The sequence below is a fragment of the Marmota marmota genome, unplaced genomic scaffold (assembly GCF_001458135.2).
Source record: "Marmota marmota marmota unplaced genomic scaffold, marMar, whole genome shotgun sequence".
Classification (NCBI taxonomy): domain Eukaryota; kingdom Metazoa; phylum Chordata; class Mammalia; order Rodentia; family Sciuridae; genus Marmota; species Marmota marmota.
In genome coordinates, this window is record NW_026000005.1 from 51009952 (window position 1) to 51037710 (window position 27759).

The 27759-nt window shown below is 56.3% G+C and overlaps 1 protein-coding gene across 7 annotated transcripts in view; it reads left to right on the plus strand.

Annotated features, from left to right (window-relative positions):
- The first annotated feature begins 3393 nt into the window (after positions 1 to 3393).
- The window catches only part of Mlph (melanophilin), a 47485-nt gene continuing 23119 nt past the window's right edge, over positions 3394 to 27759 (plus strand). For 5 of the 7 annotated variants that reach the window (XM_048808801.1, XM_048808805.1, XM_048808804.1 and 2 more), the window contains exons 1-4: positions 3394 to 3561; positions 10023 to 10156; positions 23804 to 24022; positions 24164 to 24276. In XM_048808801.1, coding sequence (XP_048664758.1) covers positions 10047 to 10156; positions 23804 to 24022; positions 24164 to 24276 — 442 coding nt within the window. In that variant the 5' untranslated portion in view covers positions 3394 to 3561; positions 10023 to 10046. Of the gene's footprint in view, positions 3562 to 5998; positions 6180 to 9961; positions 10157 to 23803; positions 24023 to 24163; positions 24277 to 27759 lie in introns of those variants that run through there. The other 2 variants (XM_048808803.1, XM_048808802.1) reach the window with 2 other exon arrangements.

Here is a 27759-nt window from a genome sequence, read left to right on the forward strand (position 1 = left end):
GGGTTTTAGCCAATTTGAAAGGTTAACTTTGGAAGGCTGGAGGAGAAAAGTAACTTTCCACTCAGTATGGAGGCACATACTGTGTTCCAGGAAGCAATCAGACTGGATTGGGTTTGTGGGGTCAGGCAACTGCAGATCGTGGCCCAGGAAGTTGATTGGGTTTGGGCTTCAGTGGTGGTGACGGGGAGGGAACTGACCCAGAAGGGCCAGCTTGAGCGAGGGGTCGGGGTCGGGGCAGGGGGCCACAGCTGTGTCTCTGGGTTGGTAAGGTGCCTTGGGATCTGGCCCTGGTGAGGGGTGGGCAGGGTGAGGTGCTGCTGGAATCTCGCTCCTGCTTCTGGGTTGGGCTCCGGTTGATGCTGACCACCACGCCCTGTGCTGGCATCAGACTGAGCTGAGAGAGTCTTGTGACATATTTCACTGTGGGGAGAGTCATTATCAAACTGCAAACATTCTGGAAAGTTCAAACAAGACTTTAATGTGAAATATGAAGTGCAATTTACACCGTTGAAATTGAAATTAGGTCATTTCTGTGAATTATGGAAGTGGAGGGGTGGAAAGAATTGTTCCCGTAATGCCTACACTATCCATTGGGACTTGGGGTAGGAAGCTGCCGGCCACTTGCCACAGGGCAGCACACACTGAGGCTGACTGGCAGAGAACCACTGGCAGGCTCTGCCTGTGTGTTTCCAGGTCTGCCTGCAACAGCTTCTGTGCCCCTGACTGACCTGGCACCCAGAGCTGGTCACCAGTGCGAGGCCTGGGGCATAGTGGAGGTCCAGGCCCAGAGGCTCAGCCCTGGGTGTGAGTTGGAGCTCAGCTGTGTGCTTCAGCTTCCTGAAAGCCCCAACCCAGCCCATCCACAGAGGGTAAGCACCAGCTGATTGTGACTGTGTAGCTCGGGCCCCCAGCCTGCTGATACCATGAAATCAGGCCCTCACACTCACACAGCACTTGCTCAGCACACAGTAGGTCTTCCCTGAGGACCCATCCCCTGCTCTTCTCCTGTATGGACACGCAACTGAGATTTCTGGAGGCAGGCCTCCTGGACTGGAGCACGAATCTGTAATGTCCGCCCCATTCCTGAGCCCTTGATTTCTAATTAAGTTAATTAAATCATTTCAGAGGGCGCCCTGCTCACTGGCCATGTCTCACACAGGCCACAAGCCTGCGTGTCCTGATGGTTTCAGAAGGGCTTCACCTTCTCTGGTGACCCTGGGTGACCAGGGGTCCTCCCAACCCATTGTAGAAGGCATCTCCCTGTGTATTCAACCAAAGAGACGGCGTACTGCCAACAAGTAGGTGTTCTGCCCTGGGAACATCAGGGCACAGACATTTGAAATAAAATTCAGCAAAGCTTCAAGCAGAAGGGGGAGTGTCCTGGCGCCAGCACACCCCTCCTGGACGGCGAGAGAGATGGTCTTGGATCAACCCAAGGAAGAGCAAGAGGCTGAGCTGAGTTGGGGTCGCTGTCTCAAAACACAGTGCCAACAAACCATAAGAGCAAAGAAAAAATGATGGCTGTGCAGACGGCTCAGGTCTCAGCCCTTCCTCCCTGAGTCCCACCTTCCCCCCCAGTCCCTTCCCCACGGAACCAGGAAAGTGCTGTGAGCTCAGTCCACCTGGGTGGGGAAGGGCAGAGTTCTGTTTGGAAAATGACCATCAGGCAAAGTCAGAATGAGCAGCAATATCAAAATACATTACCATGTGATCACGATTACCGAACAACGTGTTTTCAGCAAATATTTACTGGTACTTGCACTATGCCTCAAGCACTGTGCAGAGGGACAGCCAGGACAATATCACAGCCCCTGCCGCCCTGACCCCAGAGCAGAGAACTGCAGGTGTTAACCAGAGAACCACACAGACATGGAACTGAGGGCGAGGCTCTGCAAGACCGAGACAAACAGGTGGTCCGACAGCAGGGATATTGTTTCAACAATTCAATTTTAGAATTTCCCTTAAAAATCACATATGACCTTCAACTCAGCAATTCCAATTTTAGGATTTTATAATGATAGATGCGTGCATGAACAATGACGTCTGTATCTGTACACTATGTCTACACCATCAATATCTATGTGTTCATGATACTCGGAATTGCCTGTAGTGATATTTGTGGCAGAATTATTTTAAAAGAACAAAAAAATGAAAACCAATAGAAGACTGGTAAGTAATCATGGCAACCCATGCAATGGCTTCTCTGCAATTGTTAGAAAGGTGAATTGGATCTAGATCGAGATAGGTGTAAATAGTTCAAATGAATGGGCACTACAGTATTAAAAAAAAATTGCCCTTAAGAAACTTACATTTTCAATACCAACTTTTAAGGGTTAATTTTACAACCAATAGTAGTATAGGGTAAGGAAGTGAAAACCGGATCCCCTTGGGCTGTGGCATGGCGATTTAAGCATGTTCCACCTGTTTACGGGTTCACACAGCTGGGTGGGTGGTGGCAGGGAGTGTCCTGTCCTCACCTCCCAGGGCCTGAAGTGACCAGTTCACCTCCAGGGTGGCGGGCTCAGCAGGCAACTGATGCTCTAACTGGAAGGGCTTGGTGGCTTCTGAAAGCTTTGGGTTTGTCCAGTGCTATCAGAGGCTCCCTGAGGCTGGTTCCCGCTCTGCTAAGTGGAGACAGTAATTCCCTCACCCAGAACCTGTCCATTTATTTATATTCCATCCTATTTTGCAGATGTGGAAACTGAGTTGCCAAAGCAGTTCCTAGGGAAAGATCATTTTTAAAGGACAAGTGAGGGAGGGAGGTTAGGATTCTCTGACGCCCAGACCTGGAGGAAGAGGGTGAAACTCCCCTAAAGTCCAGGGCAGTTCAGGAGGATAAGCTGGCCAACTGGGCTGGAGATGCCAATTTGGCTAGGGACCGACTGGGTTTAAGTGCCCCTGAGCATCCAATCGCTGACCCTAGAGTCCAGAGTAGTGTTTTCGGGGCCAGCTCCAGGACATGCCGACTCCCTCAGTCCTCTCCGGATCTTGACTGGGCTGGGACAGGCCTACTGGCCCCCGCAGTTGGGGCCGGGTCTGTGGCAGGAAACCTTCAAGTGCAAGATGCCACTTACTAATTGGTGGGTCTGGGTAAGGCGCTTTTCTGAGCCTTTCTCCCTGCAGCGTTAGAAAGGGAGTTAATTCAAGGAGGTACCACGCACTCCCCGGGTACTCAGCAAGCTGGTGCCAGCACCCAGGCAATGTTGTCACAATTGTGCGCGACTCGCAGGTGTGGCTACCTCTTCGTCTCCCTGTCATCGCTTTTCCCCCCAAAACTAGCTTGTCAGGAGCTCCGCTGGGTCTTAGCCGGCGCCCCAGGTGCCCAGAGATCCGGGAGCGGGGCGGGGCGGGGCGAGGCGGGGCGCGCAGCACGTGACCTAGGCGGGCGGCACCCGGGCAGGTCAGGAGCGCAGCGGCAGCGTGGCCCCCTGCACCCTGCTGGCGGCAGTGCGCCTGGCCGACATCCTGGCTGAGGGATCCTCATTCTCACTCTCAGGATTCGGAGGAGCAGCTCCAAGGACCTGCTCGGCCAGGGGCCGAGAGTCCCGGGGAAAGAGGCTGGTGAGTGCACCGAGAGAGGGAAAGTTGGACCTGGTGGGCTCCAGGACAGGGAGCCCAGGCTTAGGGAGAGTCAGGAGCCTGCGGCACCACAGCGTGAATACACCCCACCGCTTCCCTCCAGGCCCTGGTCCAAACCCCTGAAGAGCGCCAGCCCAGCCAGCGAACCCAGACCCCAGGCTTCTCCGGGATTCCTTGATCAGACTGACCTGAACCTCTGGGGAAGCCCATTTTGGGGAGAAAAAACAGTTGGTTTTAACCCTTGCAGTGCAGTGCAGGCTGGCTAAGGCTGCTGTCCCCCAAGAGGCTCAAGCTGGTCACCCAAGGTCCAGGGCCACCTGGGGACAGACTTCCTTTTGGGCTGCCCAGCTCAGTTTGGGGAAGGAAGGCCAAGGACCCTGGCATGGGAGGAGGCCTTCTGGCCCTCTTCTGGACTCTGAGAGCCGCAGGATTACGGAATCATCTTTTGCCGGCTGACAGGCTCCCTGGCCTCTCTTACCCCTCGTTGTGGAGAGATGAAGAGGATCTGTGGGCAGTGAGCACTGCGGGCATTGTCCCCATTGGCCCCAAGACCCTCGGGATCAGAATGTCACTTGCAAACCCCAGAGATTTCACTGGCACCATTTCTGCAGACCTTAAGTGAGGACTGAACCCCCCTCGCTTTCTCCTGACACCTGGGCGCCTTTGCCCGTGCTGCTTTTCTTGGGAAGTGATTGTTATCTCTCACAGATTTCCTTTGGAGGGGTGGGAATGGTAATGGGGGTCAAGACCCCCACTGGCACAGTGGGTGCAGAGGCTGGCACCGCCCAGAGCTGCGGACCACAGGCAGCTGGGCAGTCATGCTGGCCTCTCAGTTCTGAGGGCCCATCACTGCCGGCGTGCCCATCCCTCCATGGGGTCATGGGACCTCAGCAAAGCCAAGCCTTTCCTGGACAAGAGCCCTGACCCTGGCCATGTCTCCAGGCTCCTCGGGACCTATCCAGGAGGCATATGTGGCCAATCTTGCCCAGCCTCGGTGTCCATCCAAACAATGAGACAATGGCAGGTGCCCCTCAGGACCTGGGGACAGTGCCAGGCACACCCACAGGGAGTCCATGGCTGTATTAAGGCATTAGTGACTGAAAACTTAAAAGCAGCCAAGTGTGTGCCTAGTGGGATGGGGGTGGTGAAGAGGTCCAGGAGCTGTAGGCTAATGGGAAAGTGACCTTGGTGCCCTTCAAGGATGACGCAGGGGTGGCCCAGATGTGCCCTGGTCTGGGTGGCTGGGGAGCCTTCAGGGATGGCTGACTTCTGAAGAAGAGCCCACCTATCCTCCCACTGCCCCCACCCCATCATGGTTTCTCTTAATTTTGACATCCTAGCAGCACACTGGGCTAGAGGGCCAGAGAGGTCATGGAGCCTGACCATTGTCCACAGAACAGTTGAGAAAACTGAAACCCTGGAAGGAGAAGGAATCTGTCCCCAGTGGCAGGGAAGGCTGTGCCTGAGCGGGACCAGAGCCCAGCTGCCAGCTCTCTGCGGCTGTTCCTGGGTCTGGACTCGCTGCAGAGATGGGAGCGAAGGCTTTAGAGGTGCAGAACCCGTGTCTGTGGACAAGTGAGAAACTCTCAGAGAGCTGGGGAACAGAGAGAATGGACAGGGTGGGTGGGCAGCTGAGCTGCAGGACAGCCACCTGCATGAGCCATTCCAGAGCCTTGTGTTGGTGCCTGGTGCCCTGCAGGGCAGGGAGCAGCCCTCTGGGTGGAAACGTGCCCGTTTTGCTGCTGAGGAAGGCTGGGCTTTCATTCTAGCAGTGGGCATCAGGCCCTGCCCACAGAAGTGACCCCAGAGGCCAGCTGTGAGGACATAATTTGGGAGAGCTACAAAGGCTGAAGGCAGAGGGCACCACAGATGGCACCTCTGCCCACACCCATGTCAGCAGGAACACAGCCACACAACACACCTTGCCACTGGCTGTCAAGTGCCCTGCTATTGTTAGCCCGGCATTTAATGAGGGACTTTGACTTTCCAGTTTCTGTTTGCTTGGGTGGGTGCCCACTCAAAGTCAGTGTCCTCCAGTTCCTGGAGGCGACAAGCCCCAGAGTTGACTAAGCCAGGTCTTTGCTAGGAGAAACACCATTAGAGATTTCCCTTCGATTCGACCAAAATATGAATTGAAGCCTTTAGTGGATGGACATGACAAGCCCTTGACATTCAGTGATCTGAGTCCAGGCTGTGCGTTCCAGCTCCACTCTCTCCTTCCTGCTGGTCTGTCTCCAGGTCACCCCCCTCTTCTCCACTCTGACCACTAAACCATTGGAGAAGACAGACGTCTCCAAGATTTGAAATAGGATTAACTCTGAGCAGTGCAGCACAAACACATTAAAAGTGTCTTGGTTCAGGAACCTCGTGACTAGGGGTTATCTGCACAGAAGCAGAACGAAACAGCCCGGCGGCGTCCCCGCTGCGCCAGCACACGCCCATCAGCCCTCCCTGCAGGGCAGCTCAGGGCAGCTCTGCACCACACAGGCCTGGCACCTCCCCGGCCGCCCGTGCCCCTTGACAGTTGTGGGTGGTCGGGTGGTGGATACAGACCCAGGCCTTGGGGGCCACAGGGGAGCACAACCTGCTGAAGGCTGTGGGTAAGTCTGACTGTGGGGGTGGGGGATGCCCCTACCACACTCAAGTGACCTCAACCTGAGCTGGCCTGGGACAGGCAGAGGGGGCTGGCAATATGTCCCCCAAATGCCACCGACTTGGTTGTGCATTTTAAATGCTACGGTCGAACCTATTGTCCATCTGATTTTAGATTGCTCTCCAGAGATTGACTTTTTAAAGTGTCCAGCTGCTGCATGGCCCCAGTTCATCAAGGGGAGGACTTGGTGGATAAAGTTCCACCCTACTGGGAACACTGGCTCTCAACCGCTCTCTGTCCAGGAACTGTGCTTGAACAAGCAGGGTCTCTGTAGCAGGCACAGCCATCAGAGAAGCTTGCAGAGGCTCCCTGGCCTCCCGGCCTGCACCCCCCCCAACGAGGGCACGAGGCCGGAGCTAAGAATTAGCACTAGAGCAGAACTTTCCAGGGGACTCCCTGCCTGAGAGGCGCCAACACACTGCTCTTGGCTTAGCTATGTGGGGTGTGTACTTTTCAAATTCTGAATGGAAATCGCACAGGTTTGATATAAACAGCACAGTGTGCATGTGTCCTTGAACTCAGGGCCACTGCTGGAGCCTCCAGTCATAGAGGCTGTTTCCCCCCGCCCCCCCCCGCCCCGTGCCACGCTGGTTCACACCCACGTTCCAACATGCTGCTGCCCCCAGCCTTGCTCTAGGCCAACTCTGATGTCCTAGCACCAGCCTGGACCCTTCCCCTGCCCCATTCTGGCAGGGACCACTCAACACAGGTGTCCAGTCCCTCCCTAGCCCGAAGGCTCCCTGAGCCCTCTTACGAAGTTCCTGACTTCGACTTCATTGGTCTTTGTTATTTGGCTGAGAAATGGGTTTAAGTCCTCAAGAAAGACTTGCTGAGGTCGTACGCTGGGTTTCTGGCCTCTGGTCATCCACAACAGGCCTTTGGGGTCATCCTATGAGGAACAGGCATCAGATGAAAAGAAACAGGCTCCACGGGGACAGAGAGGACGGACCTCCTCAGTGTGCAGTGGGCAGCCCTGGGGGTCAGTTCTGAGGAGCTGTGACCTTGGCCTCCCTCTGAAAAAGGCAAGTTTGCAGGACAAGAAACATGCACTTTCTGTTTTTTCTTTTCTTTCCTTCCTCACACCTAAGGACATAAGCTTCTTATATCAAGGCCTGGAATTTTGACTTCTGCTTTAGGAGGAGAGAGAATAAGGACTCCTCATCTGAGGGTCACGCTGCTCATCCGTTCTGAAAATAGAATTTCAATGAATGCTGTCCTTATGATACTTTTTTTTTCCCCAAAATGAATAAGCCCCAGTCATGCATCAGATAAGAACTGTTTGTTCACTTCTAGAAGCCAGACACCATGTGTTCTGGGAGCATCAGGAATGCTGGCTTTCCACTGTGCACTTTCCTGTCTAGAATCTGAGTTCAACTGGCAATGTGCAGTTTGCCCCCGACCACGGTGAGTTTCTCACAGTCGGCATGGAGCTTAGAAACCTTGTGGTGTGGTGGCAACAATTTTAAGAAATTATTTTCCACCAGTTTTAAGACACATTTTTTTTCTAAAATATTTTGGTTGGCAGCCATGGACCTCTGAAAATTTTCATTTTAAATAATATATGCTAGACCATGTCGCTTTTCATGATTGACCTCTTGTGTGACCAAATCCAAGTACATTTCTGGGGCGAGGCAAATGCTTTTAAGGTTTTCTCAGAACTTTTGGCACGCGCGGTGGCGCTGGAGCCGGATGCTGGGCGAGATTCAAAGCAAGAGCTGGTCTCTGTGGGTCCCCAGCTCCCGCTGGAAGGGCACTGACTATGCGCCTTCTCAGATGTCCCAAGGAAATGGGTTTAAGTCCTCAAGAAAGGCTTGCTGAGTCACATGCTGGGTTTCTGGCCTCTGGTCATCCACAACAGGCCTTTGGGGTCATCCTAACGTGACCTTCCCTGGGACTCCCAAAGCCTGGAGCCCAGTTGGTCTGATGGTCACAGCAGAACCTCAGGTCGCAGGGCTCCCCTGCAGGTCTGCAGCGGAGTTCTGTGCTGGGGGCATGGAAAGCACCCACTGAGTGCCCAGCACAGACAGACACTGTCCCCACCGAGCTTAACAGTAACTTGTCTGGCACCACTGTTAGGAGGTATAAAGAAAGGGAGAGACAGGGTGCATGGGGCAGGGGACAGTGAAGGAGTGGAGATGGCTGGGAAGCCTCTGAAGGGGAGTAGGAGGAGCTTTGCAGTGTCCCCAGGAGGGTCCTCCCTCCTCCCTCCACAGTGACGCCTCCAGTGTTATACCCAGTAGCAGTGTTGTCTGAAAAGCCAGCAGAGCACTGTCCTCTGCTCAGCCACCACTACTGCCACCCCTGGCCTGCCCCGTGCCCATGGCCCACCACTTAGTCCACAGACCAAGGTCCTCTGTGGCTTGAGTGCATGGGTCTCCCCTGGAGCTTTGCCACCCGGAGGGGCCTGAGAACCAGCAGCACTGGCCAGCTCTATTGTGCAAACTGCCCAGGGACCTTGTCAAAATACAGAATCTGAGCCAGTCTGGCTGGGTGGGCCCGGAAACCTGCATTCCTAACAGGCTCCCAGGGGATGCTGCAGGCTGCTGACCACACTTTGAATTGCAAACGAGTTTCTAATGTTCTGCTTATCTTGGTTTCTGACATTTGTATTTTCTTTTCTGTGTCTTTTTGACGTTGATGGGGATCAGGTGTGGCAAATTTCAAAGTCTCAAGTTTGACTTTCCAGTTTGTGGGTCATCTAGACACAGAGCCCCAGCACAGTGAGGGGGACTGGGTTATCAGGCCCCTGAGGGCAGCAGCTGGCCATCCTCACGTACACCAGGGCCCAGAGTTCCTGTGGGGCAGCCTCCCTCAGCTGACCTCTGTCAGCAGGCAACGCTGGCTGCCCTGGCCACCTGCCCAGGTGTCTGCCTCTCCCTTACCTGAGTCACTTCTGCCTCACCACGGAGTGCCTGTCGAATGTCCCCAACTCCAGCACAGTGCACTCATGCGGGCATCATGCTGTGTGACCCCAGGAACCTCCCTACCACGTGACAAACCTTGGGGAACAAGCTTTCCTCAGCTTTGTCACTGGGATCCAAACACTGACTAGAATAGCTTAGAGGAGGGAGAGTGCATTGGGACAGTTGGGACCCCAGACAGCGACCCCACTGCTCTGGGCCTGAGGCGGGGCAGCAGGTCCTGGCAGAAGGGCCCCGTGGGGGGAAGCTGCTCAGCTCAGACAGGAAACGGAGAGGGGACGGGCTGCAGGGAAGGTGCCCACTTGCAGGGCAGCCCCCACAGACCCACCTCCTCCAGCCACACCCACAGCTAACCACCCCGTCAGTCCATTCAGACTAGGATGGACTGATGGGGTCCAGGGCTCACAGTCTAAGCAACCTCTAATCCAGCCATAGAACCCCCCACGTCAGAGGACAGCGACCCTCACAGATGATGTGTATCTCCTTATGCTTCCTGCCTGGCCATCAGCCCCCACCCCCAGAGCCTGGGAGGATGTGGAGAAGGGACTCTCTCCCTGGGAAGCCTGGGGCCGGCATGGCAAAGCCCTCACCCAGCAAGGGAGCCGCGCCCCAGGATGGAGAAGCATGATGTTTGTCTCCCTGTGGGAAGAGAATATCCGTGGCTCTGCAGGTGTCCCGTGTGGAAACTGTAAACAGGGGCTCCTTTAGATTTGGTAAACTGTGCAGGATTTATTAGATGACACCGATTTCCAGGCAGGAAACTGCGAGACACTCAGAGGAATCATTGCTGTCCCTCCTCTTACTCTAGGACTCGGTTGGTATCTGTAGGCTTCCTGGGGCTGACCAGTTGTGACCCTGTGACATTCCAGGTGTGACTCAGACAAGAGGCAGAGATGGGGAGAAAGCTGGACCTTTCCAAGCTCACGGATGAAGAGGCAGAGCACATCTGGGAGGTGGTGCAGCGGGACTTCGACCTCCGGAGGAGAGAAGACGAGAGACTAGAGTGAGTGTCGGTGTCTGGGCCACCAGCCCTGGTCCTCTGACGTCCCTGAGTGCTGTCACTTGGCCACTCCTGGGTGGGTGCAAGGCAGAGGTGCAGGGTGAGGTGCATTGCACAGGAAGCTGTGATGTGGGAAATGGCTTTACTTTGGAGCCTCAGGCATCTGGCTTTTCGGTCTCCTCAGGGAGGAGTCAAGGGCAGCTCCCAGGTGGTGCGGGCTTCCCTGAGGGCACAGAGCTGAGGCCGACCCAGCTGGGAGGGCACGGATGAAGCAGGTTCTGGAAAACCAGGAAGTGCTTTCGGGGAGCTGGAGTCAGGTGCCTACCGGGTACCAAGTGGAGGAGTGGGCGGGCAACTGGGCGCACACCCTGGGGAGCTGGAGAGCTCTACCATGCAGATGGCGCCGTCGCTCCCTGGGGCTGCCAGAGAAGGACTCAGTATTTTCTGGAGGTCAGAAGCCTAAAAGCAGGATGTCCACAGAAGTGGTTCTGTCTGAAAAGCCACTTCCCGGCCTGTTCCAGGGTCCGGAAGGGCCTGGATTCCTTGACCGACTGCCCTTCCTCCTCTCCAAGTCCTCCAGCATGGCATGCCCTCGCCCACCTCCACTGTTCTCTCCCTCCCCTCTTTCTTTCCTTTCTCTCTCTCTCTCTCCCTCCCCACCTGCCCTCCCTCTCTCCTCCCTCTTTCCTCTAAGGACATATGTGATTCCCACTTACGGATTCCCATGCAGATATCCAAGAAAATCTTCATATCTCAAGATCCTTAATTTAATCACACCTGCAGAGTCCCTGTCACCTTGCAGAATGGCACCTGCAGCTTCTGGGGACTCAGATGTGGATGCTTTGGTGGGGGCCATTGCTCAACCTACTTCATTACTGAAAGCTGGGGTGGGGGAGGGGTGCTGCAGGAAGCCACCAGGAGGGATTCAGAGGGAGTGAGGCCACTTGACTTGAGCACACAGCTAAGAGACAGACTGGGAAGGAGCTGCCAGGAGGGGAATCTGGTCCCAAATCACCAAAGGAAGACATCAGAGCTTAGCCCCACCCACGCAGGCCTTCATGGGGAAGGGACCTGGTCAGTGCCGCCCCTCAGAGCGATCCTGCTCCCCTTCCGCCCTGGGCTGCTTGTCCTCTCTGGGTTTGCATAGTTGTCCAGCTCCCAGGGCTGGCCTCTGGGGAGGGCCCATCCTGCTGTGCAGCCACGGGCCAGCCCAAGCCTGGTGCGCTGCAGGCCTGACCCCACTTCTCCAGCAGCCAAGAGACCCAGAGCTGCAGGCCCTGCCCTCTCTCCAAGGGCAGAACTGGGTCTTGGGGGCCTGCCCTTTTGCCTCCTCCCTCCAGCCTCTGCTGGCCCACTGTCCACAGTCTGAAGCCCTTCCCGTCTTTTCTATTTGGTCTATAGAAAGCTCAAATGTCCTCTGGATTTTTTAACCGTGGCACTGGCTCTCTGCCTCGGTCTCCAGGCTGTGCCAAAGGGAGGACTGAATGTCATCTCCGCCCACAGACACCCTGGCCTTTCCTCATGGGAAGAGCCGCCTTCCCAGGGGATGGCTCTTACCCCATCTGAGCGCAGGCCTGGCTCTTGTTGGCCTTTATTTTAAATGGCAGCTTTTACCAGCGCATCCCCTGTCTGGGCAGAATGCAGGAGAAGGGGATCCTTGCTCTCCAGGGAGCAGCAGGAGGGAACCAGAGGAGTCCCAGGCAGGCACTGGGTCCCCAGGGACTCTGGTGAGGCCCTCCCCTCCTTCAGTGGTGGGTTATGCAAAGTGGTTTTGCAGAAATCCCACACTCTCGCATGCAGGCCACTCTGTCTGACATCAGTCTTTCCTGATTCCATGCTCCATTGGTCATTTCACACTGCAAAGAAGAGACACCCAGGTAACCTGTCGGTGCTCCTAGGGAAGGAGCCTGAGGACCCGTCTCCTGCTGAGCCAGCCGCAGACGGGTCTCTTTTCCATTGGCTCAGAATGAGCAGGTCAGGGCAGTGCAGTTGGCTGACTCTGCTGTCTTCTGGAGTCATGTGATTAGGGAATGGGCTTGTCAGCCACCCCAAATGCTATCACACCACAGAACATCGGTCAAGAACACTGAAGCCCCCGTGGCCCTTACCATTCAGATCCAGACCCAGCGGGTGATACCCTTGGTGGGTGAGAATCACACCAGCAGTGGAGGGTGTGGTGCCGGACCACCCGCGTTTCTTCCTCTTGGTTTTGTCTTAAATATGCCACAAAAGTAGAGCAGCCTCTGCCCCTGAGAAGCCCCCCTACACTTTCCAGCTGACCCCAGGAATGGCAGGCCCGGAACCATGTTCACGAGGCGGGCAGATGGGCACCACCGAGTCAGACCATGTGGCTTCAGTTCTGCACAGTCTGGGTCATGCTGACACTCGGACAGGGCACCGTTGAAACAGGCAGGAGCAAGACTGGCTTCTCACCACCCAAACTGGGTCTGCAGACCCAGCTGGCTAGAGCTGCACAAGTCTCTAATGACACTGAAGATCATTTTATTTTATTTTATTTTATTAAAGAGAGAGAGAATTTTTAATATTTATTTTTTAGTTTTCGGCGGACACAACATCTTTGGTTTTTTTTGTATGTGGTGCTGAGGATCGAACCCGGGCTGCACGCATGCCAGGCGAGCGCACTACCGCTTGAGCCACATCCTCAGCCCTGAAGATCATTTTAAAATAACAAGCCCCCCCCCCCCCCGCAATCTGTCACCAGTGTTAACCTGCCACCTCACCGGGGTCAACACTGTCATCATGTCTCGCTGCCAGGTGCCCCATGCTCTGTGGCTCTTCCCTGGGTTCCCCTGGGGCCTCTGCTGTGCTCCCGGGTTCCTGATTCTTTAATCTCTGAATCACAGTGGACTGAGTGAGGACCCCGGTCCTCAGAGGACCCGGAGTAAGTGGCAGGAAGAAACTTAGCGATTCAGGAAATGTCCAGCTGAACTTTTGATGTATTTGACGTTCTCTAGAAGGGACAATGAACTCCTGGACCTGCCCAAAGAACCTGCCATGGCTGTTGGCAGAACAAAGATGGTGGGAAAGTTGTGACGTCGATTTGGTCGCACAACAAACCATCTGCCTCTGGGAAAGAGCCTAAGGGCTGTGACATGCATAGGGACTCACTGTGAGGGCCCAGGGACAGTCTGCCAGGGAGTCAGTGTGCCAAGAAGTCCCTTTGCCAGATAGACCAATTCAAAAGCAATCAACCAGAAAAAAAATGTTAATTTTCATATTTACAAAATTAGCAGAGATGAGTTAGTCAGGTGGCTGCTCAGTGTCCCTCCCTCCCCTCATGTGAGTGTCCAGCTGCAGGGATGGGTGTCTGGTGGACTCTGGCAGTGATACCCACACCTGTCCCCGTGGTGTCAGGGCAGCGCACCTTTGATGGTCTCCTCTGTCAAAGCCAGTGACAAATGAGCTGGTCCAGATCCCTAATGTGCCAGAGGAGCAAAGGCCTTGTGGCTGTGAGACCTGGTACCCAGCATCCTATCCCCTTGGTGAGGCCTGTGCTCTCTCCAGACTGTTCTGACCCATTCCCCAGTAAAGCCCTCAGGGAGGACCTGTGGCCACCTGAGGTCACGTCCAGTAGTGGAAGGCCAGTCTAGCAGTGCTCTCCTGGCAACCCATGCACAGCCAGTCTTGCGGCTACACAGGCAACCTAGGCAGCCTTCTTCTGAAGGACGGGCAGGGATTCTCTGGGCTGCAGCTCCTGGGTGGTGGGTGCTGCCGGCTGAGCCCTGGGAAGAGCTCTGCTTGCAGCCGGCAGGGCGGCCGTCTTGCTTCAGAGCAGACCCAGGCAGGCGCCGTCCTAAGTGACTGGGGACCAGGGAGCCCTGCTTGCTGCACTGGGTGCCCCAGTATTCCTGCTCCCCAACAGCACACGGGACTGTGGGCCAAAGACTCAGAATGATCTCAGAGGTACAAAGCTGGGATGTTAAGGCCACTGGCATCAGGAGAATGATTTAGGGCAGAATCAACTTTGTCCCCTCTCCTGGCCCTCAGTCCCGGGCAGGCGCCGTGATGAAAACATGTGTCTTCCTTGGGGGAACTTTGAGAAGACATGCAAGGGCCTCCCTGCCGAATGTGCTGACTGGCACCTGTGGCTCGGCGTGGGGAGAAGGCTCCAGTGGGGTGGGGGGAAGAGACCGAGTTCAAAGGGGCAGCTCCTCTCTCTGACAGTCTCAGCCTGTGCTCTCCTGCAAACCAGGAAATGTCCCCGGTTCACCCAGAGGAGGGACCAGCTGGATCTAAAGACCCAGCCCTGGGGAGCGGGCTTGACCATGGTGATGACAATGGCAGGGAGGACACCAGGAAGGCTGGTGGTAGGCCACACCCACCTCTGGAGCAGGCCACACCCATTTCTGGAGCAGGCGCCAGAAACGCTCCTTGGAAAGGGGACTCTGCGATGTTGGAAAACGACTCTTTAGTCTTTCCTTTTTTGCATTTAGTTCAGGTCTCATGTCACAGGCATCCCCTGGGGACAGCATGAAGGTGAGAGGGTTTTAGGTGCAGCCTCCCCATGGAGGAACAGAGCACAGGGCCAAGGACGGGGCCTGCCCTCTGCAGGACTGTGTCCCCTAAGAGTCCAGCCAGCTCTGCAGAGGGGACACTTTGTTATAACAGTGTTGTCAGAGACTTCCTGTGGAGTCAGGAAAGGCCCCATTCCTGCCCACACTGGTTGCCACAGTGCCATGCGGCCCTTGCCTCTGGGCAGAGCTTTGGTGTAACAGGTCCTCTTTCAGGATGAAGGGACCCTCCACAGGGACCGTGCTGAACCACACAGGTACTTATATCCTAGTGTCATCGGACTCATCACAGATTCCCCAAGACGCAGGGCTCCACTGAGAAGGGAGAATGCACCCACACCCTTTGTCCCCACCATCCCAGTCCCTCCCCAAAAGCTTCAATGTGGGAAGAGACCCTGGTCTCTTCCCACATTGCCTCCTAGCTGCCCAGCCCACCCTGGGACCAGTACAGAGAGCGGTGGGTCAAGGGCCAGCCCACCCCAGGGTACCCTGGGAGAGCACATGCATGCACTCTCTGAGACCTCCATCCTGACCCTGCTCATTGAGGCAACCCATTCCCAGGCTCCTCAGATCTGCCCCTCTGCTGATTCATATCGTCCCACCGCATCCCAGGGTGTCTCTGACTGCCCTCCTCCGCCCCCACACCTGCTTAGTCAACTCTGTCCTCACCAGGACTTGCAGACCCCGTGGCTGCACTGTGTCCCAGTCCATTGGCAGCCTTCCCATGGCCCCTGGTCCTTGAGGCTCTCTCCCTGGGCTCATGGCCACTCCAGATACTCTGGCTGTTGCTCAGGCAGCCGCCCTTCCAGCCAGGACCTCTCTGACTGAGCACTGCCCTGCACAAGGCCCTCAGTTGGAGGGGCGCCTCCCAGCCTTGCAGCCTGCAGGTCTCCCGTCTCACCCGCCCCCGTGCTGCACGGCCTCCTGATCCGTGCCCTGGCCAGCCCCACTCCTGCTCACCACAGTGGCTCTTCCTCCTCTTCAGTCTCCTCCCAGAGTGTCCCCTAGCCTTGCCCTGACACCTCCTCTTGGTAAAGATACAAACAGAAACAGCTAGCCCAGTTAAGCCATCATATTAATATCCTGAAGGCCACACCTTCCGTGACAAGCCCCGTGTGGCTATTTGAACTAATTGAAAGTAAAGTAAGAATTCAGCTCCTAAAAGTGTGCCGCAAGTCCTCCGCAGAGAGTCCGCCAGGAGAGACTCAGGAAGGTGGAGGGAGACTTGGGGCCCTGATGAGTACCAAGCTCAACGAGGTGGGGGAGCAGGAGTGGATCTCGGGGCAGCCGTGGAAATGCTGGCGTTGTAGAAGACAGTGGCACGGACAGTTCCCAGGCGTGTGAGGAGGAAGGGGGTTATGACAATGGGGCTACCTCTCATTGTATTTTTAAAAGCCACATTTTTAAATCGTGAGATATCAGGCTCAGCCTCCCGAGCCCTCTCTGCGGCGAGTCTCCACAGCTGCGTGTTGGATTCCAGCCCCCCAGTGTCTCCCTTGTGGGACCTCAGCTCCTTAGATATTCTCTCTCCAAGGGTCCAGGCCCTGGCCTCACCCCCTTCTCTGCTCTGGGTGCCCCCGCCCAGTCACCTCATCCAGCCCTGGGTCGGTTTTCGGTTTCTGTTTTTTCTGTCGTTAGCAGTGCTGGGATGGCACCCAGGGCCTCGGGCATGCTGCCGTGCTCAGGAAGTGCTCCCCCAGCTTCAGCCTCAGATCTAGATGGCCCAGACCTGCAGATGGGAAGCTGTGTCCGCCCTTCCTGGTGAGGCAGCCGGGCAACACCCAGGGTGACAGAGCACCTTAAGTGTGGCTAAGGCCACGGAGCAAAGTTTTAATTTTCTTTTAATTTAAACTTAAGTAGCCATGTGTGCCTACCATGGTGGCCAGACTGTGCAGATATGGCCAATGGCCCCCCCCCTAATCCCACCAGCTGAGACCTCGACTCTGAGCAGACTCAGCAGACAGATGCCTGCTCAGCCCTGGGCCAGTGCATCCGACCCGCGTCTCGGGCTCCCCCTTCTCCACCAAGGCCCTCCTTCTCCAGCTCTGCCTGGTGGCTGTGGTCAAGCTCCCAGGAGTGCACTTCCTCTCCCTCTTCTCCTGCTCCACGATCCACAGGTCAGCAGGCCCAGCAGACTGTCCCCACCCCACCCGCTGCTCAGCATTCGGCCAGCCCCGGACCTGTCACACCCTGTCCCTCGTGGACACCAAAGGAGCCCGTCCACTCGTCCCTCTTTCCCCTCACTGCCCTCTTGTCCTTGCTCCCAGCTCATATCCCTGGAGAGGGTCCCGCATTGATGGTGGAGCTGGCCTCCTCACTGCGGCTCCCGAGACCTCGCCCTGCCGCCTGAGACCTCGCCCTGCCGCCTGAGACCTCCTGTCCCACTGACCCCCCTCGGCACTCACCTGGCACCAGGGGAGCTGCTCACTTTGCGTGTCTCCCACAGGTGTCTGCACCCGGGGTTTCTCTCGCTTGCTGCCTTGTCACCTGCACCTGCCACAGTTCCTGGCCACAGACAGGCTCAGTGGCTGCCTTTGAATCCACACAACAATGACCACTTTGGGCTTCATCTGTGCTATCTCATTTAATTCCCAAATGGCCCCTAACATGGCTACTGCCATCATCCCCAGCGACAGACGAGGGAGCAGAGGAGGCAGGCTCCCGGCTGTGAAGATACCCAGGGATGGGGACCTCGGGGCGGGCACGTCTGGCTGTGTGCTGTTTCGTATTCTTATTCTCATCTTTTTTTCCTACAAAAATTTTATTACACCTAAACTAGTGGCTCCTCTGTGCAGAATGCCCACTCTGCCTTGGAACTCCTCCCCTCGCCAGGCTCCTGTCCACCGCAGAATCTTACAAGCCTCTTTCCGTCTATAAATCTTCCCGCTGTGGAGGAAGCAGCTGTCAAACTCTGCAGTCTGGAGCTTGCTGGCTGTCCGTGGCGTGGTATTGAGGTTCCTCCGTCCCCCCTCTCCCTCTGGGTTCAGAGGGAGTTGCACAGGATGGCTTTGGGAACCTCCCATCTTCCTGGCGGGCTGCGTCCGTTCCTGTGGCTTGGGTGTTGCAGAGGTTTTCAGTGCACCAGAGGTCATCATCATGTGTTATGACTTTGGAGTATTGTCACAAAGTACGCCAGAGTAAACTCTGGGAGGGAGCACCCAGCTTGCTGATCGACGGCTCTGGGGAAGTGCCCAGGATGCCTCGATCCCCTGTCCTGGACCTGAAGGAGCCGGCACTGGGCAGAAAGCAAGGAAGCCCAGCCTGGACACTGCTGGAGAGTCGCACACTGGGTCAGGCCTGCCCATGTGGTGCCAATTTAAAGTCCCCTCTCTTGCTGCCTCCTCGTTGTTGGGGTAGCCACCCAGCTGTAGTTTTGGTAGAAATTACTGGATGTTCCTAAAACCAGGCAGAGTGACAAAGTGACTCATGCCCTGGGGTAGGACTGTACCTAAACGGAACACCCTGTTTGAAAGGGCACAGCCCACAAATCAAACATCAGGCCTGCTCACCATCCCAGAAAGACAAACAGGTGGCGACGTGGATTTTCAGTCTCCACAAACAGATGGAAATTCTGAAGATAATCTGTGAAAGCCCTCTCAGTGTGAGACATGGGGCACACTGTGGCTCATTTAAAAAGAAGAAGAAGGAGAAGAAATTTGAAGTCGCCCTTAGCTGAGCCACTTGTCACCGCAGACAAGCCACTCCCAGGGCTGCAAAGCACAGGGCCAGACAGGAAATCAGTTGCCAGCACGGGCGGGGATGGACAAGAGCTGGGAGGGGCTCTGCAGCCCACCACTCACAGGCCACCGCGACTTCCTTTGTATGTCCTTATTGCCATCTTGACCTCCCCTCTGCAGGGCCTCCAGGGCTGGCTCATGTCAGCTCTGACGCTTGTCCACATGCTCACTCTTCCGTGGGTGCTCCCTCTGGCCTGGTCAGCCCTCCTCCGTGGTGCTGCGGTCAGCAACAAAGGGCCTCCTCGGGACTCACTCTCCAGTCATTTCCTCAGGAGTGGCATGGAGTGTGCATTTGTGTGAGACTCTGCTCTGCTCACCTAGGGGGGAGACCTCAGCTCCACACTCCTCCCAGGGCTCTGGGGTGCTCCCGGGGCTGGCAACACCACCTCCAGAAGATGCCCATGTCCTAATGCCTGGAATCTGGGAGGTGTCGGGCTCTCTGCAGAGGGAGCGGAGCTCACAGGTGCAGTTAAGGGCGCTGATCAGCTGAGCAGGACGTGGAGACTGTCCTGGATTTCCTGGGTGGGCCCAGTGTCATCAAAGTGAAAGAGAGAGGAGAGGAGGATCAGTAAGATTTGCTGTGTGAAGACTCAGCCCACCTCTGGCTTTGGGGATAGAGGAAGGGCTGTGAGCCAGGGAGTGCCCTGTGGAAGCTGGCAGGCCAGGGTCTGATTGTCACCTAGGGTCCCCATGATACCTTCCTTTCAGCTCAGAGAAGTCTCCGTGTGGGGCTTAGGCCCTCCAGAACTACAAGAATAAATGTGTGTTGTTTCAAGACAGGACATTTGTATAAATTTTATGCAACAGCAGCGGGAAATGAAGCCCCCACCAAGGCTGCTGCCTCCCAGCCTGCAGAGAAGCAGCCACCTCCTGCCCTTTGCCCTGGGAGGTGGGCTGCTCTGCCTGCTCGTGCCAGCAGGAGGTCTCTGCCCTCGCACAGAGGGGCTGTGTCGGTCCAGGTGCATCTAGCTGTCCTCCTGTGTGAGTGTCGGTCCAGGCCCATCTAGCTGTCCTCCTGTGTGAGCGCCCTGCTCCTTTTCTGGTCAGGAGCATGTTCATGTGTCCTTCGGGTGGTCGCTGCTGCTGCAGCTTGGCCGAGAACTCGCCCACGCTCCACAGAGTGCAGAGGAGACGCAGTTCTATTTCCTTACTTACTCATGAGTCTCCCCCTTGGGGAAGGAAGCAGAAACTCACGGCTTCTGATCACCAGACTCCAGCACTTACCTGGCCTCTGCTTCTGTCTGCACCCAGTCCCCCTCCTTTGGCTTAGCTAGACCACCTGTTAGCCTCGGGGGAGGGTCTTGTGGCCCTCAGGACGACATGGTTGATGGGGTCCTAACACCACGTGCTGTCTGCTAGCTCTTGTGCTGATGGTCCTGGATGGGCATGGGGTCTCAGTAGATGACACCCACCATTGAGACCCTGACTCCAGCCAGGCACCCACATGCTGTGGCCTCTTCAGACCAACCCAACACCTCTGCCAGTCCCCTGGCTGCTGAGCACCTCTCCCATCCTGCTAGCTCCATCTAAGGACCGAGAGACCCTAACCCAATACCCCACTTCCTCCCTCACCTCCACTGTAGGGCCCTGGTAGCTGTGGTCACAGCAGGGCACATCCCAGGCTGTGCCTGGAGGGGGATCCCCACCCCCGCTCCTCTCCCCCTTACTCTTGCACATTGCCACCTGGCTGTCACCTGGACTGCATCCCAAGAGCCGCAGAGCAGGACACACAGGTCTGATTGCTGCAGTCCTCCTGAGGACTGGCCCTCCTTCCCTCCTCCCCTCCTGGCTGAAGGCTCTGGCCTGTCTTAGAAAGTCTCCTCCCATCATTTCTGTCTGAATTTCCTAGGGACTCCACGCGTCCCCCAGAGCAGAGATCTCCCTGGACTTCACCCACAGCTCTCAACGTGCTCCTCTCCTGCTCCCTGGGCCCTGCTGCCCAGGCTCTGCGGCCCCGGGGCGTCGCTCTCTCCTGTCCCACCCTCCTCCTCTCTCCTGCTCCTGACCCCATCATTTTCTATGGCCAGAGCTAACTTGACTGCAAAATCAGTGGGTCCCAAACTTTTTGACTTCAGGATCCCTTCACAGTCACTATCCATAGGTCATGCATTACCAGTACAGACCATATTAGAACCTAAAGCTGGGCAGTTTAAAGGCATCCATTCATTTAAAAATAGCAGCACTTACATGCTAACGCAAATAGCATTTCTATGAAAAATAACTCTTTTTCCAAAGCAAAAGCATGATGAGTAAGTAGAGCAGCATTGATCTGTTTTCCAAAATCCCTTCAAAGCCTGTCCTGGAGGAAGACAGCTCAGCTCTCCTGTGGCCTCGGGTTCAGTGTGCTGTGACGTGTCCTCTGAGCAGCAGCCTTGGAGTCTAGCCTCACACATCCGGGGCTGGAAAGAGAAATTCACGGGCCTCATCACAGGGTTGCCACTGTGGGTTGCGTTACCTACTGAGAAGCTGGTGCTTAGTAGATTCATAGTTTGGCTTCCATGTGGACTCTGAAACAGACCTGCAGTCCTTTCCTTTCCTGTTACATTAACCCGTGGGTCTGCACAAGAGTCTTCCACCCATATGTTGTGACCTGTCATCAGAAAATGCCACTCCCGGTGTCTTGCAGATGCCCTTCCTGCTGCCCAAAGGAGACCACGTGTGTTACGTGGCCACTGATCTCGTCAGAAACCTCTGGGTGTTGGAGGCTGTCAAGTTCATGATGGAATTTCCCCAAATCCTGCTTTGTCATTTGACACTTGCAGTTCTGTCCCTGCAACCAATGCTGCGGACCTCCTCCTTGAAGAGGCAGGCTCACTGTGTCCCTTGGGAGGAGGTACCTGTCAGACACCCTCTTCAGAGCAGCTCACTCAGTGGTTCAGTCGGGTGAAAATGGTGTTTTGTGGTGAGAGTTTTCAGTTGTCACCCTGTTCTCACCTCTGAACACCACTGTGCGAGCATCCATGTCAGGAAGTGTGCCGCCCGCTGTCCCACAGAACCAAAAAGGGGTGCCGGGGTCAGCGTTCAGAGGGATTCCTAACTCACTGCCTCGCCGAGATGGTGCTTACGGGAAACCTCGTTTCTCCTTGTTGTGCGTTAGCCTCTGCTCGGCCACCTGGGCGCCCAGCCTCTCTCAGGGCTGAAGCCCTGGCGGTTCTGTCCCCGCTGCTTTGGCACCTGGTCCCGCCTAGCAACAGAGGGGAGAAGAGCAAATGTGTCCTAGTGCTGTTGTGAAAACCGCTCTGACCGCGTGAACTCTCCTGCAGGACCTTAGGACCCCCTGGGGTCCCTGGGCCACACTTTGAGGACCACTCCTCTGAATCTCTGGATTTCATTTTCTGCAGGAGAGAGTCCCGGGACCCCTTGCTGTCTATTATGGCCGGCTCCCCGCCCTCGTCGCCTGCACGGCCTGTGGCCCCCTTCCCAGTCCGGCTTCCCCCTGCAGCTCCCGCCCTCCCTGCTCTGCCCTCTGTCACCCTCTTTAGCTCAGCAAGCAGAAGGGCTTCAGGTCTTCTCCTGATTCTGATGTAAGTCACATGCTGGGGAGTCCTTTACCCCCAAAGGTGACCTTAACTTGTGGCTGCGTGCTGGGCTTCTGCCTGTTGGTGTCCCTGTGGTGGGGTGACGCTTGGCCCGCCTGGTGACTGCAGTGAGCACAGCTGTAGGTCGCTCTGGCCCCACAAGCCTGTCCCCACCTGAAGCTCCAGCTTGGGAGTCGTGCCCCACGGTTGACAGCTGTCTCCTGGTGTCCCCACATGGGAGCCCTCCACCCTCCCTTTCTGCTCTGCTGTGAAGGAAGTTATGTTTTAAAGAACCTGAAGCAGAGTAGAGTTATGCTTCCCCCAAACCCAGCACCTGAACTACACCAGTTCCCAGCTACACCCCCAGGAGCCTGGGCTGATATTTAAAAGGACTTCACCTCCTGCAGATCCTTGTCCTTGTCCCTGCTGTGCGGAGCCTGGGTCTGGTTCTGCTGGGATGGGGAGCAGGGAGCACTCCCTAAGAGGGAGCCGGGCAAGCCCTGCCTGGGGAAGGGGCGGGGGGGGGCTTCGTGGGGATTTGGCAGGAGTGGAATCACAGGAGACTGGGCCTTCCCACTGGCTCCTGACGCCTCGCGAACCTCTATCTGAGGTGAAGACTGTGCTGTCGACCCCACTCCATCTGCACTGCAGTCAGTAGGTGACCGTATCCCCCCAGAGTCTTGCAACTTCTGGTGCCTTTTCCCCTTGGTTCACAAACCCAGAAGAAGAGTCTCATTTCCGTCCCCATGAGCGGCACAGTGTCCCTTCTTACTCTCAAAGGACCATTTCCAGGTCACACCGTGCATACCTGAAACCACGGGTACTGCTGAGCCTGCACACACTCTGTTTACTTGTGTGCATACATTGCCTTTGGGGAAACTTGATCTACAGGCCAGCACAGTAAGAGATCAACAGTAATAACTAGAATAAAATGGAATGAGTGTAACAACCCACTGGAATCAAAGTCATGGGAACGTGTGCTCACCGCTCTCTTATGACACCATACTTACCCCTCTTTTTCGTGGACCACGGGTAGCTGAAGCTGGGGATGAGGGGGACTACTGCAAACCTCAGCCAAAGCCACTTCAAACCAGAAGTAGCCTCTGAACACCTCTTCACCTTTGCCACATGCTGGGCTGTCCCCATCAAAATTCTGAGAACTTCAGAGTCCTCAGGGGACAATGGCACCCAGTCTCTCACTAATTATTGCCACTCAGAACGGATTCATTTTACCTCATCTAAAACTAAAAATGTTATGTTTGGCAGACACTCTCTGAAACCCAGAACAAAGAGAATGCATTCATTATGACGGGGAGTGTGTTTTCCAGCGAGTGCAATCTGGCAGGTTCACCAGGAAGCTAGATCATCTAAACTAAGTCAGCCAAGAAGGTGGGCTAGAAGACGCAGTTTTCCTGGGACTTCCAGGTGCTGGATGGTCCCACCTGGAAACCCGCCAAGCCAAGCCATTTCAGCTTTGCTCACAGGAACATGCCTGTGGCCTCGGCTCAATTCCTGCTCCCCTGCCGGAGGAGCCCCAAAACTTCTCACTGAGATAATGTCACCTAGCTTTGCCCTCAGGACTCTGTGGCCCTGCCATCCGAGCACTGGTACAATTGTAAAAGCCACAGAAATGCTTAAATGCAGTGTCATTTCTCTGAAGATCATATGTCTTCTCCCCAGGGACGGGGTAAGGGCACGGCTGGCACTGTGGTGGCTAAGGATACCCGAGGCCACTGTTGCCTGACTTTGGGTCTCCTTCTCCTGCACATGGGATAGTTTGTGTGCGCACACACCTGCGCACGCGTTTAAACCTATTGTAAAAAGAAGACACCTGATGTGTTTTTGTCTCCGTCTTTTCTCGAGGGAGTTGAAGGGCAGGATCAAGAAGGAAAGCTCCAAGAGGGAGCTGCTGGCGGACACGGCCCATCTGAAGGACACCCACTGCGCCCGCTGCCTGCAGCCCTACCGGCTCCTGGCCAGCAGAAGGCAGTGCCTGGACTGTGGCCTTTTCACCTGCAAAAGCTGCAGCCACAGCCACCCGGAGGAGCAGGGCTGGCTCTGCGACCCTTGCCACCTGGCCAGGTGAGCTGGGGCCTCCGTCCAAGCGGCCCTGATGGTTTCTGGGCTGGGGTTTTCCCTGGGTGGGCTGAAGGGGGTGGCCCCACTGGCGAGTGGCATTTGCATGTGCCTGTATAACACAGGCCTGTGCTCCTCTCCCTGCAGAGTCCTGAAGATGGGCTCGCTGGAGTGGTACCACGCACACGTGAGAGCCCGCTTCAAGCGGTTCGGGAGTGCCAAAGTGATCCGGTCCCTCTACGGGCGGCTGCAGGGAGGAGGTAAGGAGAGGGCGCTCTCTCCATCGCCAGGAGTGATTTCATGTTTTAGGGCCTTTAGACGGAGAGAGGGAGAGAGAGTGTGTGTGCACTGACCTTTCCGTTGACCCCTGCCTCTGGCGTCCTGGTGACCCTGGCTGCTTTCAGCCGGAGCTGCAGCCCTCTGCCTCCCTGGTCACGGGAAGCCCACATGCTGTCGACAGCCCCACCATTTGAAATGGTGTTTCTTTCCAGAGCTTCACACCACACTGAGAACACACGGCCAGGTCTCCGTCCTGGTCTAGGCATGTGTCAGTGTGACACCTCTGCCAGGCCTGGCCACCCTGGACATCTGGTCTTGGAGACCTGGGCATCCCAAGGCTTCTGATGCAAACCAAGACAGAGAAATTTATTGTAATTCATCATTTATTTTAGTGTTTTGAATACAAGTGATTATTCCATGATGAACTTGAGCTAAGAACGCGATGGCCCCGTCATGCCCCGCGAGGCGATTGGAAAGAGAGAACAGAACAGGGGCGGGAGGGAAGGATGCCCAAGCTTGAACTGAAGGCGGAAATTGAGCAGGGTTTGAGGGAGGATCTTGCTTTGTCCCTGTCACCTGAGTCCTAGGTATATCATTAAGCCTGGTGTGGGCTCTCAGCACCCTGCAGGACCAAGGGGAGACCCCTGGGGCATGCGGCAGGTGAGGGTTCCAGCAGCTCTGCACATCCAGAGTAGATGCTGGGCTTCTCGGTTGGGGTGTCCTTACTTGGCCCCCGCCCAGGCATCTCCTGTAGGCCTCCCTCTGTAGAGGTGCCTTGTCTGCGCCTGTCCCCTAAAGCCCCCATTGACAGGGAGAAACAGAAGCCAGACATCCAGCCCTCAGAGGATCTGAGCTCAGGCTGGGCCTGGCACGAGTATCTCTGAGGCATCTCAGCCTGTCCTTCATCTGGGACAGAGAGGCCACCCAGGGAGTGGTCAGCCCTGGAGTGCAGGCGGGGTGATGGTGGGGACACAGGGGTGTGGTGAGTCACCCAGCCCTGTGGATAACCATGCTGAAACAACAGTTGGGGCCAGGACAGCTCCCATGCCACCGGGAGAGGCTGTCACCTGTCCTTGGTGGCTGCTGCCACCTCAGTCTCCGGCTAGCGCCCAGCAAATCCCACATCCTGTGCCCAGTGAGGTGTCCTCTCCAGCAGGGCAGCCCCTGCACAGGCTCGAGGACAAAGATGACGCACCTAGCAGCAGAGAAGCCTTGCTACAAAGCCCCCGGGAGTCTCTGTGCCAAAGGGCCCACAGCCACCAGAGAACCCCTGCAGACCTGGAATGCTGATTTCTGGGGGCCAGGAGGTGGCGCTGTGGGGCAGCAAGAAACAGCTGGCCCCTGCAGCGGGATTCCCGGGGTTGCCCTCCGCCCTGCAGATGCAGGTCTCAGCCCTCCTCACACTCCTCCCAGAGTGGTGCCTGCCTGGGCTGCGTTTACCTGCTGGGCCCCTGTAAATGCATCACATTAAGACCACACAAGGAAGAGGGGTGGCTGGAGGAGTTGTGCCTTTAAAAAAAAAAAAAAAGTATTCAACTTAAAAAAAAAAAGTTAGAATTTTGGAGTCTGACCCAGCAGAGCATGGCTCAGACCTTGTCCAGCAGGTGGGTGGGCTGTGGTGTCTTGTCCACCTTCAGGGTAAGGCCCGTTCCCTGGTCTTCCACACGGGAGCGGTGGGCTCTGCGTGGGAAAAGTCTGAATGTGGGAATGAAAAGGACTTCGGCTGCCTGCTCTGTCAGGAACGGGGAAACGCTCGGGTTGCTTCAGCGTGGTGCTCAGATGGTTAACGCGGCTCAAACCCTCACCCCTAGTGCAGAGACATCGGAGCCATAACTAAACAGGTCCTGAAGGCCCGGTGCGTCACTCGAGGTGGGCAGCAGCCGGCTCCCCCTCCAAGCCCGTGTGGGCCTTGCCCACGCCCCCACTGCAGGGACCCCCTGCCTCTGTGTCTGCTGCTGCAGGTTTAGGTGAGTCTCCGTCAAGTCACTGACCTAGAACAGAAACAATGACCAGGCCTGCCTTCTGCCTTTGCTCTCAGGGCCTCTGCTGCATTCGTGAGCGCAGGCTGTCAGAGCCCAGGCACGGGCAGCAGGCCCCTTTGAAACCCGGCAGTTTTAGTCTGTAGATTAAAAGATTTCAGCAAAGAGTGAGCCAGGCTGCCGCCCCACCCCTCCTCCCACTAGGCCTGTGTCTCACACGGTCCGCTGAGGCGGACAGGTCCGGGGGGGGGGTTCCCTGTCCCCTGCTAGTGTCTTCCCTGATGTCCCTCCATAGGCAGCAGGGCACTACTGGCCTCGACAGGACCAGGCACCTGGACCGACTTCACACACCCATAGACAGGGTCACTGTTGGGTCGGGACACAGCTGAGAAGCCAGAGCAGGCCAAGGCTCAGGTCAGAGCTTTCAACTGCTGTGTCCCTTATCAAGGAGCATGAGCAGCACTCGTAGCTGGGTGGACAGGTGGATGCACGATGAGGCGCCCATGGGGAACACCATCAGCCCTCCCTAGGCTGGGGAGCAAAGGGCAGACCCTGATTAATAGAAACAAGAGCTCAGAGGAGGCCACAGAGGTGGCAGCCAGTCCCCTGAGCAGGGGACACTGCAGGCTAGTGCTCCTGTCTCAGGGGCCATGAAGCTGGACCCGCCGTCAGGGTGAAGGGCCCTGGGGCGGGAAGCCACAGGAAGCGGCACGTGCCTGCTCCCTCTTCATCTGCCGCAGAGACCACTGAGGTTTACGGGTGCCAGTCCTGCGTCGCAGAGCAGAACGGAGGGGTTCCTCCCCTTTTCAGCTGACAGGGACCCTCCAGTGCACCAAAATTTCCTCCTTACACAAACCTGAGACCCCTGCTTTCTCACACCTGAGACCCCTCAGACACAGAGACCAAGGGGAGGGTAATCGGGTAGGGTGTCCAGGGACAGCAAGACCTGGCTGGGGCCCAGAGGCCACAAGCTACATGAGGCCAGCTGTGCCCTCTGTGGCCCCAGAAACTGGAAGGTGGTGACCCACCAGGCTTTCCAGCTCCAGTGCCCTGGGATTCACTCACTGCATAGCTCTCTGCCGTGGTCTAAGGCAATGGAGCACCGACCGGGCTGGTGTGAACTGGAAACAGGAGAAGACGGAGGCTGAGCTGGGGAGGCTGAGCCGGGGAGGCCAGGCCTGGGTGCTCAGGGTGAAGAGGGGCATGCTGAGGCGGAGCCTTACCTCTCCCAGCTGCGCTGATATGCAATGATGAGACTAGATGGAGAGGTGTCATCAGCCTTGTTCACCCATCACAACCCCAAAGAAGGGGTCAGTAGTGAAGGGTGAACGCCTGAAGATGTGGCCAGAAGCCACAGGTGCTGTGAGGCAGGCCAGCTCCTAGCTGAGGTCTGAATGGGTCTGGGAAGGCAAGCAGAAGCCCCTGCCTGGGCATTTCCCAGTGAATGAATGGATCGGTGGGGGAGGAGAAGGGGAGGGGGAGGGA